This window comes from Taurulus bubalis (assembly GCF_910589615.1).
Source record: "Taurulus bubalis genome assembly, chromosome: 4".
Classification (NCBI taxonomy): Eukaryota; Metazoa; Chordata; class Actinopteri; order Perciformes; family Cottidae; genus Taurulus; species Taurulus bubalis.
In genome coordinates, this window is record NC_136592.1 from 24166941 (window position 1) to 24184929 (window position 17989).

Sequence of the window (17989 nt, forward strand, 5' to 3'; positions counted from 1 at the left end):
TTTGAAGACATGCTATGAACATTGTGAACCAAACAAAAGCAGACAGTAGGAGCGCACCTGGCGGGGGTGGTAACGGATGTTGTCCTGGATATGGATATTGTTGTCCTGGATATGGATATTGTTGTCCTGGGGTCTGGCCTGGAATCTGTACTTGGCCAGGAATATGAATTGGACCAGGAAACACAGGTCCAGGACCTTGTCCAGGAACTTGTCCAGGAACTTGCTCAGGATAAGGAACTGGGTAGATGCCGGGTAGGTCGGGTCCCCCTGGTACACGACCAGGTAGCAGCCCTCCATCAGGTATCTGGAAGCACAGTTTCTGGTACTCCTCTAAAATGAGCACATGTGGAAAAACAACAGGAGGTTAGCTCTGTGTTGCTGAGGCATTGAGACACATAGATGAGAACAAGAAATTTAAAGCCATGTGATGTGAGTAACCTCACCTGCTCCACGAATGGGGCACATTTCAGGGGAGGATCCATCAGACCAGCAGCGGCCACTATCACAGCAGCACTGCATTTTGGTCAACAGCTGCGAGTTTTGGTTGGCGCAGCGCCCGTTCAGCAAGCTAGCGAAGCAGTACCCACCTCGAGAATCTGTGGGAAACAACAGCATGAAGTTAACCCAACCATGCTGTATGGAATATGGCATGTGTTGTCTTCATGTTGAGCATATTGGCACAAGAACAATCAAAACGTAGCGGTTGTTTTTCAGATTTTCCATCATTTAGAAGCCAATAGTCATCACTTCCTATTTATGAGAACCTTTCCTACATCCTGCAGTTTCTGGCACTGTGCACCAGTATGACTAACACTCAGGTTCTCTATTAACATAAATATATCATGTCTTGTTTCACACCCAGCCCATCCAGCGTATTCACATGGAGAAACTGACAGGCTGCACTCCTGATTGCTTGGTTACGTTTGACAAGATGTCAGGCGATCGTAGAGTTGGTTTGAAGGAAAAACAGTTGGGCCCTTCAGGGGTCGGAGCAGACGTTCCTGCATGGGAAACAAACTAAAATGTTTGGCGCAACAGTTTTCTGGAGCAAAAGAGTCAAACATTCCTTTCTTGCAAACATCCTCTCCTGGGGGTGTGGGGGGGTAATCTGAGCGTGGGTTTGCATATGTTTGTGTGCGAATGCATGTGTGTATACATGCACGTAAGAGTGTGTGCGTGTACATCTAATGGTCTATTCTGACCCAAATTCCTTCCTGGTCTGTTTTGGGTCAAACTGAGCTGAACCTGTGAGCTTAACAGGCTTTTCTGGTGATTGTGTGTGTATGTGTGCGCGTGCAAGACTGCTATCAACCTCCCAGCATGCACACACTGATAGAAAGACGCACACACACTGTAATGTCAAAAAACAAAGTCACCTAAGCACAAGAGGAGTTCATTTTACTTCTCTCGTCATGTCTCCTCCTCAGTTTAAAGAGAATATAGCTCATTGTTGTGGAACTAGAAACAAGTGACTACTGACCTAAATTCTACCAGCTGGGACGTTGGACAGATTTCACTTCTTCCTGCGCTCGGCGCCAGGCATAAAGGGGGAAGAACCAAAATAGGGTGGAAAAAGGAAAGCACCTTCTTTGCTCAACTGCTTCTTCTCATATTTCATCTATCCAAGTAACAACGAACCAAAGCAAATACAAAGCAGGCGATTATCCATCGGAGAGGTATGACAGCCAGTGCGACAGGCGGCTCACCTATACACTTGGATCCATCCGAGGAGGTGTAATATCCCTGGGGACACTTGCAGAAGTAGCTGCCGGCAGTATTAGAGCATTCACCTACACCACAGAGACCTGGAATGTTTGCACACTCGTCCAGATCTACAGAGAGAGGAGAGGAGAGGAGAGGAGAGGAGAGGAGAGGAGACGTCAAGTATTTCTCAAAACATTTTAGATCACTTCCTGTTTGTCCAAAACTGCACAGTAACTTTTGATGAAAGCGATTCAGATGAAATTTTAATGCTTTCAAAAGTGACTTGAGCACATGTTGGCAGGGGCCATGGAAATAAGACATTGTCACAGGATATTAAATCCAGGGGCCTCTGTAGCTGCTCATCTGTTAGCACCATTGCACAAAGTCTGTTAAGAAATACACTGTAACTTAGACCCGTTCAAAATGTCTTTTACACAGTGCAGAAGTTTTCCGGCAATTATTTCTGGGCAAAACATAGCACATATTTTACTCTGCAAATGAGTGCCACTAGAGTAAAACTTGGTCTGGAAATGTTCATATTCAGGTCTTAATGAGCCAATATTTTACACAGGCTAACTGTGGGTCTTTATGTGAGGACTAGAAGGGATGCAGAGTCAGGGCCACAATTATAAAGTAAAAAATAGATTGTGATCTAATAATTCTGAAGTTGTTAATTAGGTCTCTTGATTCATAGCATGCATTGAGATACCTGGTTGAGAAGTTGTTTTGAAGTAGTATTTAACTAAAATGCCAAATGTTATGAAGAAGAATCAGGAAAGTGACTCAGAAATGTGTATTATACACAGCACTATTTACATTTACTAACCTCAGCTAACATTTGCTTCCATAAGCTACTGGTCAGACCAGACCAAATAAGGTTAAAGCAACAAAACCCTTGAGTGTATTTATTGCTCATCAATGTTGTATTTGTATGAGGAAAACAGTATTATTTAGACTTTCAAAAGTTACATAGTCTCTCTTTAACACGCGTATATTGGGGGAAAAGCCTCTTGCAAGCCTCACAATTAAGTGTGAAACAGGATTATTGAGAGAAAGCTGAATGCTGCTTTGGTTTAATTAAACGTATTTTAAGGGAAGGGCAAAGTGGCTTATGTGTGGTCTTTCCCCACAAAGTAATAATCAAAATACCGCAGCTGAGGTGAAGTTAACCACATCTAGAAGGATGTGGCTTTTAACTCTACTTTCACATTGTTAACTGGGAGCTTTTAAAATAATTTATTTGAGTCTACCCTGTCATTCAAGCACACACTGAAAGTCAGACATTTCACAGTTTTAATGTGATGGCTGCTTGATTCCTACCGTCACATTTCTGTGAGACCTCGTTGAACTTGTGCCCAGCGGGGCATTTACATTCAAAGGATCCCACTGTGTTGATACAGTTTCCTCCTTCACAGATGCCAGGGATGGCCTGGCACTCATCCACATCTGTACATACAGAGCATACAGTTAATACACACATGGGCACACATTGCTTAAATGTACAAAATGAGGAAAATTATAAATAGATGATCAAACATAAACTCAGAACAGGGGCAAGAGGGCAACACACACACGCGGACTAACATTAACACAGAGATATGCACACGTCTGGATGTGCCTGGATTGAAACTGGGTCTGTTTTAAGAGTCTGGCTCTGACCTTCCTGCAATCAACTGAGTGACAAGGTAGAAGAGAGTGAGAAAGTGAGAGGAGGAATATCTCCTGTAGGAGGAACAGAAACCAAAGCCAAGTAGACCAAGGAAGAGATAGAAATATAGAAAAGACAGGTCTACAGTCAGACAGGAGGTAATAGTTGTGGTTACATACAATACCGTCATTAGAGAGTTGATTTTGAGCACTGGGTTAGTCAATCAATCTAACTATTCAATAACTTTTGAGAGAGAAAAAAATCTTGAAATCTGTAACTTTGAGAGTTGCAATTGATGGCTAAATTAAAATAATTGAATGAATTTGACAGAATAAAATCTAGGTTTTAGGCTGAAAACCTCCAGGAGGCTGATGCAGTCTCGGAGCTCTCCATGTTGCTCTGGGTCCTGGCTCAGGTCCGCCTCCCCTGCAGAGGTTCTGATGTTGTTGGGTCTGGAGCAGACAGGCAGAGGGCCGTCTTACCCTAAATGAGCTCTCCCACATGGCACCGCCACTGACCCGTGTTACTGACTCTGACAGTCCCGCCACAGCGGGTGTCTGCGGGCATTCCATACACATGTGGGAGGCACTGCCACCAACCCCAATTTAACCCAATTAGAACTAATCCTCTGGAGAGGGGATGATGGGTAGAGATGAGGGGACGACAGAGGGAGAGAGGCAAAGGCAGACAAAGAGGGAGAAGGAGTTAAAACGGCAGAGAATAGAAGCAGCACTTCACCTGAAGAAGGAGATGGGAAGGAGGATGACTGAGAGACAAAAACAGAAAAAGAGACAGAGATGATGAGGAACAGACTTTACCTTGGCACGCCCCGGTGCGGTGGTTTGGTATGAACCCTCTGCGGCAGGGTTGAGGCTGGGCTGGACACATCTCACAGGGGTGACCCCACGCCCGTCCCACTGTGGCGCAGCACAAATTCTTTGTGCACACAATGCCTGTGAGCTGGCCCTGACACATCTGGTTATGCACCGAGGCGAAGCACGGCCCAGTGCGGTAGTCTGCAGAGGCAAAGCAAGAGTTTGCTTTTGTGGGAACTTCAATTTGTTTCTTTATTTCAAGTACACACACAAAACAGCAAACTTTGGTTGCAAGTCTGACACGTAAAAAGGAAGATAAATCTTCCATTGGTTGAAGTCTGTGGAATTTTAAGTACAAAAAAAAGCACCTGAACCAAGAACCTGAATTTTTTCTTGATTCTGTGAGTGAATGATTGTCTGGCATACACAAACAAACGCTCAACCTGAATGCAATTTTGCACAACATTACAACTCCCTTACATTATATGTGATGAAAGAGCTGCAGAGCGGACACACTCCATAAAGAATGCATTGTCTGTTCCTGGCACTTTAATCGGTCTGGCTCTCAGGTGCATTGTACGTACATGTGCGTTGTGTGTGTGTGTGTGTGTGTGTGTGTGTGTGTGTGTGTGTGTGTGTGTGTGTGTGTGTGTGTGTGTGTGTGTGTGTGTGTGTGTGTGTGTGTGTGTGTGTGTGTGTGCGTGTGATAGAGAAAAGCAGAAATAGGGAAAGGGTCTGGAAAACCTTTTAAAATTGTGTGGGCGGATGTGGAGAGTAAAAGACACAAGCTAGAATAAACAGAGACAATGAAAAATCAGTCTGGTGCACATGATATATGATCATCAGTTCTTTAGTTGCCTGTATTGTACTTGAAGGCAATTTCACACATTCACCATGGAGTATGCTGCTTTTTCTCATTTTTCGAGTAATACACAATCTAGGGAATTGATCATCCCTAAGGCTAGCAGCGGATGATTGACAGGGCACGTCTGCAGAGTACAGTGGGTGATTTTGGCCGCTAGCAACAGTAGCCTAGAGTTACACACTAAATAGCTTAATAAATATGAGCTCAAGTGTGTAAAGAAAGTCCCTTCGTCAAGATTCTTCACCTCACCTCCCCTTCAAACTGGTTTATTCCTCATTCCCTTGATCCCACTGCTTGCATGCATCTAACCACTCTTCATCCTCCCTTCAAACACCACTCCTTAGCTGCAAACTCCCCACGGATTCAACAAAATCACCGAATCTTATCAGGTGAGGGGTTTGGAAGATGGCGAAACAGAGATAGGGTCTGGAGAGAAAGAGAGAGTGAAAAACTCATCCCTCCCAAAAGAATCTGGCCGAGATCCAGAAGCAAAAATCATTTCCACATTTCACGGCAGACAACAGACGGCGAGAGGAAAGAGAGAGACCAGTTCCAACGGCGCAGTCGTTTAAAACAAACGAGACATTGTGCGTTTCCCGTGTGGACAGGGGCCCAGCCCAGATCCGTCACGTGCACCACAGCCTCCACGGTCTCTCTGCCTGTGGCACCAGCGCTGTGTGAAACAGAACTGGGTCATCTCTCCTTCTCTTTCTCACTCCCTCTCGCTCTGGCTCTACTGGGGACCAAATGCTTTTAATCCTTAGTCTACTTCTCTGTTCACCCAGCCGAGGAATGTAACTAAGTACATTTACTCAAGTACAGTTTTGAGGTACTTGTACTTTACTTGATAATTGCATTGTGGACCATTTCAGAGAGAGCTACCAGAAAGCTAGTACTCGCTATTTTGAAGATTAAATTGCAAGATTAATGCCATCTAAACTCAGATCATATGATGCATTGTAACAAAACTATTTTAAAAGATATAGTACAAGGACAGTAAATTTGACATAGCACAAGCTGGCCCAGCTAGAACATTTAAGGAATGGTTAGATGAGAAGATTGATCGTCCTGCACAAAGCCCCCTGTAAAATTCTTCTTAATCTCTATGCAAGAAAGCCCAAAATGTCAAACATTCAATCCTTTAAAAAACAATCTATCAATCATGAAATAACACAATTTCACTTAAAGTCACAGTATGAAACTAAAACTGATGACTATATATGAACTACATAAACTACATAAACGCTCGGCGCCCATCAGCAGTGTCTCCTCCTCCGCCAGGAGCAGAGCTTCGCCTCGTTGCTCTGACACCAGGCTGCTGGAGGAAAGTGAGGCAGAATCAGGATTGAGCGGGGTAGATTGACAGATCCCGCTGCATTGAAATTAGAGTTTCTTAAAGGGACTCTGGTGCTTGGAAACACTACCACTTTCATCCACAGGGACCCCCAAATCAGCACAAAATAAAAGTTCCTTGTCGTAATTTTAAGCAAAACCTTTCTCCAGACAACAAACCGAACCGGCTGCCAGGTATCTTCTGTATTTACTTAAAGCGTACATTATGTGCCTTACCTACAACAACAAAGCAATACACCGTATAGGAAAAAGCAATTACAGGAGCTATGGAAAGTTTTTACATGGCGCCCACATAAGTACAGCAGACTGTGTAAAGAACTCAAGTTTCTCTTTTCATCAGATTAAGGTTTATGTGTTATTACAGTTGGGCTGCCACACATAATCCATCTGACATAATACCTGTTCATTACAACTGTTAGTGGAGGAGAGCAAACACTAAAAACACAAAGATCTGAGCATGAAATAAAGCAAATACAAGTGCAGCACTTAAACAGTCAGCTGAGGTAAACAGGGAGCGGCGGACAGCTGTAGGGTGAAAGTGTTGTCATTTCATCTGTCATCTCACTGTCTCTCTGTGAACTTCATACATCTGGGGGATCCACCCATGTCCTCTACATCTGGGAGCAATCGCATATGTTCACACACAAACACACTCAAATTCACACACACACACACACACACACACACACACACACACACACACACACACACACACACACACACACACACACACACACACAGAATCTAAGCCAATGTCCCAGCCCCTCATCCGCAGTCTAGCCAGAGATGATCTCAACAGAACAAAACTTACAAAAATGCCGCTCTTGTTTTTTGCTTTTCTGCTCTACTTTTGGAAACATGTTTGCATATTATGGTAGCTAAACATGCATCTCAATATGGGATCGGATAGTTTGTTTTGACGCTCATTAGTAGGTGATTTCATGTCTGTGCAGAGGTTCAGTTACTTTTGCAACAAAATAGAAATGCTGGCTTCCTCAATGATCGATGACTTTATGCACAACAACAGCCTTGGTGTGAACAGGGGGAAGCCTGCAGGGAAGTTGATCAAAAGAGTTTCCTGGATTAACTCCAAAATGTGTGTACACACACACACACACACACACACACACACACACACACACACACACACACACACACACACACACACACACAAACACACAAACATCCATCCAGTTTTTCCATATCCACCTAATCTACCTCCTTGCAGATGGTGTTCACAGCATCCTTACATGCCTTAACATTTTGTGCACACACATCTGTGTGTCCATGCATGTGCTATGGGGTCTTATATCTGGGTGGGGCCTTCCCTATTGGCCCGTCAGCAGATTTCTCCATCCTCCCAGGGCTAACAAGTTAAGCACACACTCAAAGACACACACACACAGACACACACTTGGTTATCTATCTACTGAGGTTTGCATTGGGCTAGAACAGAGCCAGAGTCAGTGAGGCATTAAGAGACAAGAGAGCCCCTCAGCTGACTGACAGGCTTCCCCGTTGTGCTCTGACTGCTGACTTATCGACTGTGTAACTCACGTGTTACCACTTTTCAGGCCAGTCTTTCACCGCCATCCCAAGTGAACTCGATGGCGTCACACCGAAAACTCAACTTTATTGCTCCGCAGCCCAGCGACTCTGCAGCAGGAGCCGAGAGCCCTACGTGCGATCAGCAGCATTGCGGCAGGATCTCACCAATCCCACATTCCGACCTAAATCACGTTTGTAACCAACAAAGAACACGTTGATGTACCAGGCTGCATTTTCACTGCAGTCAGCTGTGCCTGGTGGTGGGACCACTGGTCAGCAGATTGCCAGTCACTTTGGCAGCAGCACACAGCTCATAGTCTCACTGCTTCGCAGTGGTGATGTGTTCATGTTGAGCAGCCCTGATTGCACCAGGATCTTTCCACAAGACAACCTCTTGAATGCAGCTACTTTTCCTCTGGTTTGTGGAAAACCTTGTGTTTTTGTTAATCTGATAAGATCAGGCCGTAATGGGGCACAGTTTTGTAAATTGCATTAAAAACAGTGTGGGGTTGTGCATGTGCGCATGGATGTGTGGACACATGCACTTTATGCATGTACTTGTGTTTGTGTGAGAGCACAATGGCTTTCCCTTGGGAGGGGATGGATACTAGCCAAGGAAATTCCAATGAAAGTAACCTAACCCAAAATGCCACCGTATCCGTTGGTCTACTTTCTCCACCTCTCTTGGTGCAACCAAATGCAAGACGAAGGAACGAATAACTGATCAATTTACAAGGCTGATTTTGTTATAGTTGATAACTAAAATGTGTCGTAAATAAAGCTCAACACAAGTCTCCGAATCTAAACATGATATCAAATAGCTTCAAAACCCCAAAATATTCAATTAATAATAATACAAAAGAGAAAAACAGCAGATCCTCACTTTTGAGAAGCTCTACAGATATATTCAGAACTATGTTAAGATGACTGATAGCAGACGGAAGTTGGTTTTCTAGCAGCTGTTCCCACACAAACACACACGCAACAAAAAGTCTGCCTGTTTCAATCATAGAACAACACTCTCACTATAGCAGACAAGAAACAAACTATCATTCATAAAGCAGCAGACTGTGAGTGGCCAGCTTGCATGCTTTTCACCTGACAAGACAAACAGATGTGGCCCGTACACCACTTCATCAGAAATACCACACGAGACACAACAGCAGAGCATTGCAGAGATTTCTTGTGTTCCCTGAAAAGTATGAACATCGAGAAGATACTGTGTGCTGAATTTGAATTCCTTCACAGTCTCAGGAGCTCTTTGGCCAAGCTTCCACAGGAAAGAGTGGAAACCAAAGTCACAACATGTAGAAGTGTGCTTCAGCAGATAAGACCTGGCGCGAACCAGGCAATCAGATAGTGTCTTATGAGTTGCAGGGTTGAAGAAAACACTAAAGTAAACTAAAGGAGCAATCCTCATCCAGACCCGACAGACAGCCCTTTGAAGCATGGTCTCATTAAAAAGAACGTTACTAATTAGGAGCACTGCTGCCAATCCAAATATTAGCTTTACAAGGTCACATCTTTGACCTCTACAAGTCATCACCGCCACAGACCCCAAGCACAGGCATACTTTGGAGCCTTTGCTCTCATGTGCAAGAGAGCAACCACAGGAGGTTGGGAGGTCTTCAGTTAACAAACAGCGCATATTTAGAAAGACGTTTCATTCCCCAGAGTGTTGTTTGAGAACAGATGTGAAAAATAATTGTCATTTCTGAGCTCAAGCTTGACATGCAAATGCTCCACAACAAACCACATTCCTGGTGCTGGTGGCATGACTAAGCAAGAATTTGAAGAAAAAAAATGTCAGTGCCAAGTCACGTTGTAACATAAGCAGCACATGTGGCTTAAAAATACAAACACTTGATGAGTATTAAGTCATGAATGTAGAGCACAGAGATGTAGGTTGAGATGGGGAAAGGCAAAAAGTAAGTTTGGCGCTCATTACCTCTCTCACACTGAGCCCCGGTGAAGCCGTAGGTACACACACATCGGTTGGGAGCCACACACCTTCCTCCATTAAGACAGCCATTTTCACAAACCGCTGGAGAAGGAAAGAGAGAAAAACAAACAAAGATTGAGGACAAAATGAGAGAGAATTCACAGGATATTTGAGGTTTCTAGAACGTTGTTTGTAGCCCATCATTTCTATTGGTTATGGTCACGATGCAGTCACTAAATTAATGGCAGATATCTGGGAACATGACAACATCGCTAAAAAGAAGTCAGATGGGGCAACAAACAGAGCGCCCATTGATCGGACCAGCCACAGACAAACTAAGGCACATTATCTAAACCACTTTATTTGGAGGTAAAACCCAGAATGCTGGCAATGATCCTTCATTACACGGGAAAACTGAAAACAGCTCACACAACTAAGTAAGTATGCAAGTTGAATCAGGAACATGATCTGCACACTGTAACAGATGTTTAAAACAGTTTAATTCATCATTTTACAGTTTGACTTTGTTTTCTTTTCCAAATAAGTCTGGCTTTACTTTGTTTTCTTTTCCAAATAAGTCTGGCTTTGCGTCTGACTGCTCTCTTTTCTTGCCTTGCCGCTCTTTGTTCCAGAAATGTTGCCGTGAGCACGTCTCAGCAAGTAAAGAGTTGTTATAAGAGTTGTTATAAACTCCGCCAGTCCTGAGCCTGTGTGGAGATCACTTTTCTAGTTACTAATAGGAATGATGGTTAAAAATATCTGTTAAAGGAGCCCTGGGGGGCAGTACTTGGGCACAGCATTTTTTAGCTACATGCTAACGCTGACATGAAAATGTCCACATGCTGTTATTTAGCAAGTCTAATGTTTACCATGCTCACGTCTCAGTTAAGCTTGATAGTATGCTAACATCAGCTAATTAGCACTCAACTCAGGCTTAGGTTATATATATCTATCTTAAATGAATCAAGGACATTAATGTTAAAACAATACAAGACATTATTAAAGTGTGTCACAGCTGTTGTATTTTCAGGATGATCCTTACGTTGACCACAGTGGTTTCCCACGTATCCTTTCTGGCACTGGCAGTTGTCCTCGGCACATGTTCCTCCGTTCATACACCGGACATTACAGTGCTGGACTGTGGGCACAACAGCACAAACACACACACGCAGACATTTACACACAGAGCAATGTTGCGAGTTAAAGCACACAAATTTGCGCTGCATATTAGATTTACAACGCAAACAGAATGCATTCTGAACTCCAAAGTCATGCTCAGATATAATTTCCTCGACATTTATGGTGTGCAAACAGATGAGCGCATTGGGTTGAGCTGCATGAAGAGCAACATGGAGGAGATGTTGACTGTGGACATCTTCCAAAGCACACACACACCCAAAAGGACTCACTCACGCTCACGCACACACACGCTCACATGCTCACACACGCACACGCTCACACAAATACACACACACACCCACACACACACACACACACACACACACACACACACACACACACACACACACACACACAAACACACACACACACAACCCACAAGATTGACCGCTATTTGCAAGAACGTGATGGCAACATCTACGGTAGATCAATTGCATGACGCAGTTTCAAGGGATGTTTTTTTTGGCTTAGTATCTCGTACTTTTGTGCCATGCTAGTTAGTGCTCATTACTCGTGATGAGGAGAAGAAAACTTCATAAAAAAGATGCAGATGGCACACTGCTGTCTGAACTCAAAATACCTGAGCCAATTACAACCTCTTTCATTTTTATCATAAGATATGACAAGACTGCATGTTTTCTGTCATCTATAATCGGTCACTGCATGGCATTGTTGTTACTGTATGGTGAAAGGTTTGTTCTTCAGCTCCTTTATTTTTTTAGATGCAAAGACGGGGGTGTGGTCTAGGCCGCGCTTTCCAAAAAACAATGTTTCGACATATTCTCCTATTTCCATAAAATATACCATTACTGTGTTTATCTATTGGCCAAATACCAGTGAACGCCTCCATCTATGCACTCTATATTATAAAACCAATAAAGCTGATGATAGCAAGCTTTAAAGGAGTTCACTCCGTGGGAAAGGGGAGGTGATGTTTAACGACCTGACTTGGATCCACAGGATGGGGCGATCTGGGCGTTGGGGCAGGTGCACATGTTGGGTCTGGAGCAGAAACCATCTCCACATGAACTCCGGCAGATCGCTGCAAAGGAGAACATGACACTCGGTCAAACAACATAACAAACTTCCTTCAGGTGCAAGATAAAGTAACAGTCCAATGCTCACTTTACGGTGCCAGGATTTGTCTTGATTGTGCGTGAGAGAACATTCATGTTATGTATCTGTTGCTTGTCAGCCTGTCCCACTGCTTGTTTTGAATTTCAGGTTTGAGTTTCATTTGGTTCAACGTATGCCATGATCTAAACATCATACTGAACTCTCTTCTATAATATTTCAAAACTAAAACAGACCACAGTCCAAATATGGCCAAACCTTCCTTTTCACCTTCATCCTGGTTAAGTTATAGAAGCCCAATTGGCAACGGTATCGAGCTATTTTCTTCTTTGAGTTTTGTTGCCATAAATGTCTACCAGTGTGTGTATTCAGTGCGCGCTAGCTGTTTTCGCTCAGTTGTTCTCTTTCCCACAGATTGTTGTTGGCATGGTCCCCTGCACCCAGCTCCCATCAGGTAGAGTCCAGCCACTGACCCCTACTCCCTGAACCCCACTGCTAAACAATGTCATTAGAGCCGCGACAGGCATCCGGCCAGCCGACCCGACAGACTGCAATCACACAACTCTATAGCCCCTCAGACCTTCCTGTCTACTGAGAGGGAGAGGGAGAGAGAGGGAGGGAGAGAGAGAGAGATAGAGGGAGAGAGAGGGAGGGAGAGAGAGAGAGATAGAAGGAGAGAGAGAGAGAGAAAGAGAGGGAAAGGGGTGGGGAGGAAATACAAAAAGAAAAAAAGAAAGAAAAAGAAACCACCAGAGGAAATGGACCAAAATGAATGAACAATTCCCACTAGTTGTATGGCATGTTATCGGCTTATTGCAATTATACAACACCTTTAAATATTTGTTTTGTACCTAAATTAGGTCCAATTGATGAGTCCCATTATTTATTTAGCAAGTGGACAAATATTTGGCATCATATAACCCAAAAAGATACCTGTATAGAAAAGACAGGTGAGTCTCAGAACTAAAGATTCTTCTAAATTTTGTTTTACATTATTGTTATTATAAGTTATTGCTAATAAATTAATCTAATGATGATTTAAACTGGTATGTATACCAAAACTGTTAGCTTACTTATTTACCTGTTGCAACTTTGAACCATCTGAATGCAACAAAACTTCTGAAGGTTTGGCAGTGTCATCAATGTTGGTTTATTATATGATAAACTCATTAAATAAGTGCATTAATAAAGCAAAGTATAATAACATAGTACAGTGTATTGTATTCCTGCTATATTAATTAGATACTGTTGAGACAAAAGATTAATTTATTTATTATGTGCTGCAAATAAATAAAATAAAAGTATGTTCTGCATGAGTCCCATTTCTGTTTTTTTTCCAACGTGCATTCCCTTTGCATCCCAGGTGTGTAACACTCTGTTACCGGATGGCTCCAATAAAAAACAGCAGGGTGCTGGAATCTGAACAGCCTGTGACGTTCATGAAGAGTTAAAAATTCTACTTAAATTTAAATTCTGAATTTAAATCGATACAGGAATAATGGAGGCGATACTTACGAACAATGCACTGGTTTCCTCCAGTCAGAGTCTTCCAGCCTAGGCAGCAGTAGGCGTTGTTCCTTGAGCCACACACATTTGGTCTGAGGAAGACGCAGCATCAGAAGGTCAATAATCCAATATACAGTTCAGATCGCTCTCAAGTCAAGTCCATTTTATTCATAAAGACCATCATCACAGATCTGTCTTTGAGGGCTTTACAACCTGTCCAACAGGCAACACCCTCAGTCTTTAGATCCTTGACCCACATACTGTAACTAACACTGTACCCCCTCTGCAGAATCCTCAAATGCAGCGGTAATAAGGACACTTCAACAGGATCAAACTTCTGTCATCACATGCTCACCATCACTCAAAATTCCAGTGACGTTTGCAGGATTAGCAAGGCCCTGCCCATAATACTGAAATGATGTTTATGCACACGTTTTCCAAGCCTACTTATGACCTTCATCGGAGGTGTCATGATTAATGAGCAGCTCAATCAAAGACTGATCTATCTACCCTTCCTTTTTGGTCCTGAATAGGTAAATCTACGAAGTATTTCAAAAGAAAGTACACAATAAAATGTATTATTTACCCCTGCAATTATTGAGTGACCCCTTAGATTCATCTTGTGACCCACTGTGGGGGTCTCAAACCGTATGTTGGGAACCACTGGACTGGTGTGTGTGCTCCTTGCGGTGCTCTTGCTACTGTAGGGCGCGGCCTGCCGTGCCGCATTTGGCACTTCCCAATACAAAATATCGTCGGTGAGGAAAATGTTATGCTGCATGAGGTGTTTTAATATATTTGATGCACCTGTAAAATAAAAAAAATAAAAAAGATTCCATCTGACATGGAAGTGAATGCCTCAGCCATCCTGCCACCTACAGGTCCGAAACAGGTCTACTACATATGTGAATGTGTAAGGGCGTGTAGAGACCCAGGGGTCAGTGGATAAACTGTACGGTGTAACTCCAAACAGATCGAGGTGAAAAATGAAACCTGGATGTCTGTTAAGTCAGTGTGACACAGTATGCAGCCTGTGTGCACTTCATTCCTCTGAACCCAGATGTTCTGATAAATGAAGCCAAAGCATGTCAAATAAAAAGGCCTTTGGAGGATGCTCATTGAGCTGTCTACAGTGTGACCTTCATCAGCTGTTTGCTGTCATCGCTGGACACACAAGTTCTTTCTGTTCTGTTCTTTTTTCTCTCTCTCTCGCGCTCTCTCTCTCCATACACACATGCACATAACCTCTCCAGCAGTGACCCACTGTGTACAGCTGCAGATGTGATTTATCCACAACTGGGGTGTGGTGTTTTTGGCCAGAGGGATTAGACTGTTAGTCTCTCCCTCATTCTCTCTCTCTCTCTCTCTCTCTCTCTCTCTCTCTCTCTCTCTCTCTCTCTTTCTCTCTCTCTCTGCCACAGCCACACACGACCAATGGCCTCCTTTGTTTGCATGTCATTTATTATTGCATTCAGCAGGAATGTGATATTCTTGCCAGTATTTAATTACTCTGAACTTCCCATCACAGACAAGGTCACTAATGGGTCTCAGCCTGCCTTATTAAAAAAAAAGTGTTTCTGACATTCAATGATCATGAAGGAGTTCTACGTAGGAAGACACCTGCTCTAAAACACACATGAAGATGCTCATTTAAATTAAATTAAAACTGCCATACAGTGTTAGAATAGGAAAATGTTCCAAAATGGGACTAAAAGGGATTATCATAGTTCACATTACCCTCTGAGGACGTCTGAACCTCCCCTCCTCTTGGCCCTGCTGGTTCTGGAGTCGGTCTGCTTGGTCATCGTCTCGCTGCCCTCGGTGTCCACCACCTCCGCAGCGTCTCCAAGCTTGGAGCAGAGCGACAGCAAGGCCACCAGAGCCACGGCCAACTGCAGCAGCCGTCCTCTACACTTACTGTCGGGCATATCCACTCTCATGTGCACACAGCTCCAGTGCTCGGGAGAATAAAAGTATTCTAAACTAGTTTCCCAGCCCCGTCGACCTATCCAGTCTGGAGTCAAAGCTGCAAAACAATAAAAATAAAAAAAAAGTTTGGAGAAGACGCAGAGGAGGGATGCTGCGCACAAAAGAAAAACAGCTCTCCTGCACTCTGAGAGGTGGCTGCTGTGATATGACTTCTACCATTAAACATTGACATTAAAATCATTCAGCTCAGAGTCGCAAAAGCAAAGCATGCAGTGTAGAAAGGATTATGTGCAAAATTGCGCACGAGTGAGTCGTTACTTTACCTTGTCTCCCGAACAGGAGATTCGCCTCAGACCCGACAGAGGACTACTTCACTCTGACTTGCAGGTACTGCTGAATTAAAGTTTAGAAGAAAACTGCGGAGAAGAAGAAAAGTTACTCAAACCTTTCGCTGAGCTGCTATAAATAGGTGCGCATTGTAACTTCTGCAGTCTGCTCGTGCGCATCCAGTTGTGTGTTGACTTTGCTCAGATAAGTTAGAGGAGCTGATGCATTCCAGAGGATGAGAATTTCAAAACTCACTGCGTCTCTCCCTCTCAGCAGAGCTCTTTCCTCATCCCTGCTCTGCTCAACTTTCCCCAAAACTTTTTTTTCTCTTCTCTTTCTTCCGCTGCTCTCGCGATACAAAAGCTCGTGCGCCAAAAAAAAAAGTTTCAGGTCTGGACCACTAGCTTGGACTTTGAACATTAAAGTCAACTCATAGAAGTTTGGAGGAAGAAGAGCTTCTAAAGCATTCATTTCAGATGATAAATAATCTGTTTTATTTTTATTTTTTAACAATGCACCTGTTAACTCTTTACCGTAAAATGTGGCATGTGCCACCTGCGAACAGATAAAGGGTTAATAACGTGTAAAAACGGCTTTATTAATGTTGGTAAACTATTTACAAATGATATCAGTTATGAACCATTAATAAGAACAAAAATCCCTAGGCTGGTAAAGTATGCAGGACTAAGTGTTAATACATCAATTACTTTTTTTGCAGCAGAAGGTTCTTCCTAATTAAATAAAAGGACTAAGTTGTAATCCTGCATCTTGCTGGAGGAGAGAAACAACTAAAAAGTCCATTATTATTACAACTTATAAACCATGTATATTTACTTTTGAAACAGGTACCAGAGAAGGATGAAAGTGACACACTTTAGTTCACAAAATCCCAATTTAGTCCTTGCGATACAATAAGAAAATGGTTTAAATCCTCTTCATCTAGTGTTGAAGGATGTCCTATACATATATACACTGTGCATGCTGTGTCTTTTGAGGAATTTTGTCCAGTGCAGTGATAGTTTTCACACACACTGATTCATGTCTGCAGCCACACCCAGCAAATATAGAGTCAGCCTGGCTCCTCTCTCAAGTATGCTATCACTCTAAAGCCTCTTGACACTGTATATTCAACTACATTAGTTTCCACTATCAGCTTTTTTCCCTTCTTTCTTCTCCTCATATTCATCCACATTCTCCTCTCACACATGTTGGAACACCGCCTCAACCTGCACTTATTCATTGAGTTTGATTGAGTAGATTGTGTTGATTTAGCGCATTCAATTTTGTAGTTTTTGGTCACGTCAACAGTTACATGAAATATGACCACCGCAGAACTTTGCTGAGACAAAACATTACATTTTCTGTTTCTGTTGACCCACTCTGCTGTGCCACTGAAACGCAACACTAAGCCCTTTTAAAAAATGGCGGTGACCTGCCTAAGCTGCTCCAACAGGCGTCTCGCCTCGGCATATGTAGTGTTTCATCTGGTGCACAGTATAGTAGATATATATATTATTAACTTCTATAACTTTTCTTTTACATCCTCTGACACTCAGGTTGAGACACGCATCTCCACTAGCCTCGCTAACATCTCCAGTTGGATGTTTGCCCACCACCTCAAACTTAGTCTCAACAATACTGCACTGCTTTTTTTCCCCCCTTGGAAAGTCCTGCCCTCTGCAAGGCCTCTCCATCACTGCTGACAAGACCACGTTTTCTCCTGAACTGACTGCCAGGAGTCTTTGTCTGCCTCAAGACAACGCAGGCAACACCCACAGTGCAATCCTGCAATTTTGATAAAAAAAAATTCTAATCACTGTCCTCAAAAAGCTTCTTTATTTTCTCTATTTTATGTCCTGTTTGGGCTACTGCAGCTCTTTCTCTCAGACAACCTCCCAAAACGCCCTTTAACACCCCCAACCATTCCACCAAAATATTGGAGGCGGCCCCATCTTCAGTTTCATAAATTTCTCAATCTACTCCCTTTGTAAACTCCCTTTCCTGTCTGCCCATGACCTTCTGTATGCAATTTGAAATGCTTAGGCTTTCTGCTTCCATACCTCCACGTCATGACTTTTTCTTGCCCTGCAGCTCTTCTG

At 43.2% G+C, this 17989-nt stretch overlaps 1 protein-coding gene across 1 annotated transcript in view; it reads right to left on the reverse strand.

Moving 5' to 3' along the window:
* fbn1 (fibrillin 1) overlaps nt 1-15562 on the reverse strand; it is a gene marked incomplete at its 5' end in the record, with an annotated part of 56761 nt that extends 41199 nt beyond the window's left edge. Inside the window, 10 exons of the mRNA XM_079217156.1 lie at nt 58-330; nt 444-596; nt 1707-1832; nt 3025-3150; nt 4171-4368; nt 9882-9977; nt 10918-11013; nt 11998-12096; nt 13644-13726; nt 15372-15562. Of these exons, the coding sequence (XP_079073282.1) occupies nt 58-330; nt 444-596; nt 1707-1832; nt 3025-3150; nt 4171-4368; nt 9882-9977; nt 10918-11013; nt 11998-12096; nt 13644-13726; nt 15372-15562 (1441 nt within the window). The remainder of the gene's footprint in view (nt 1-57; nt 331-443; nt 597-1706; nt 1833-3024; nt 3151-4170; nt 4369-9881; nt 9978-10917; nt 11014-11997; nt 12097-13643; nt 13727-15371) is intronic.
* Nucleotides 15563-17989: the final 2427 nt, after the last annotated feature.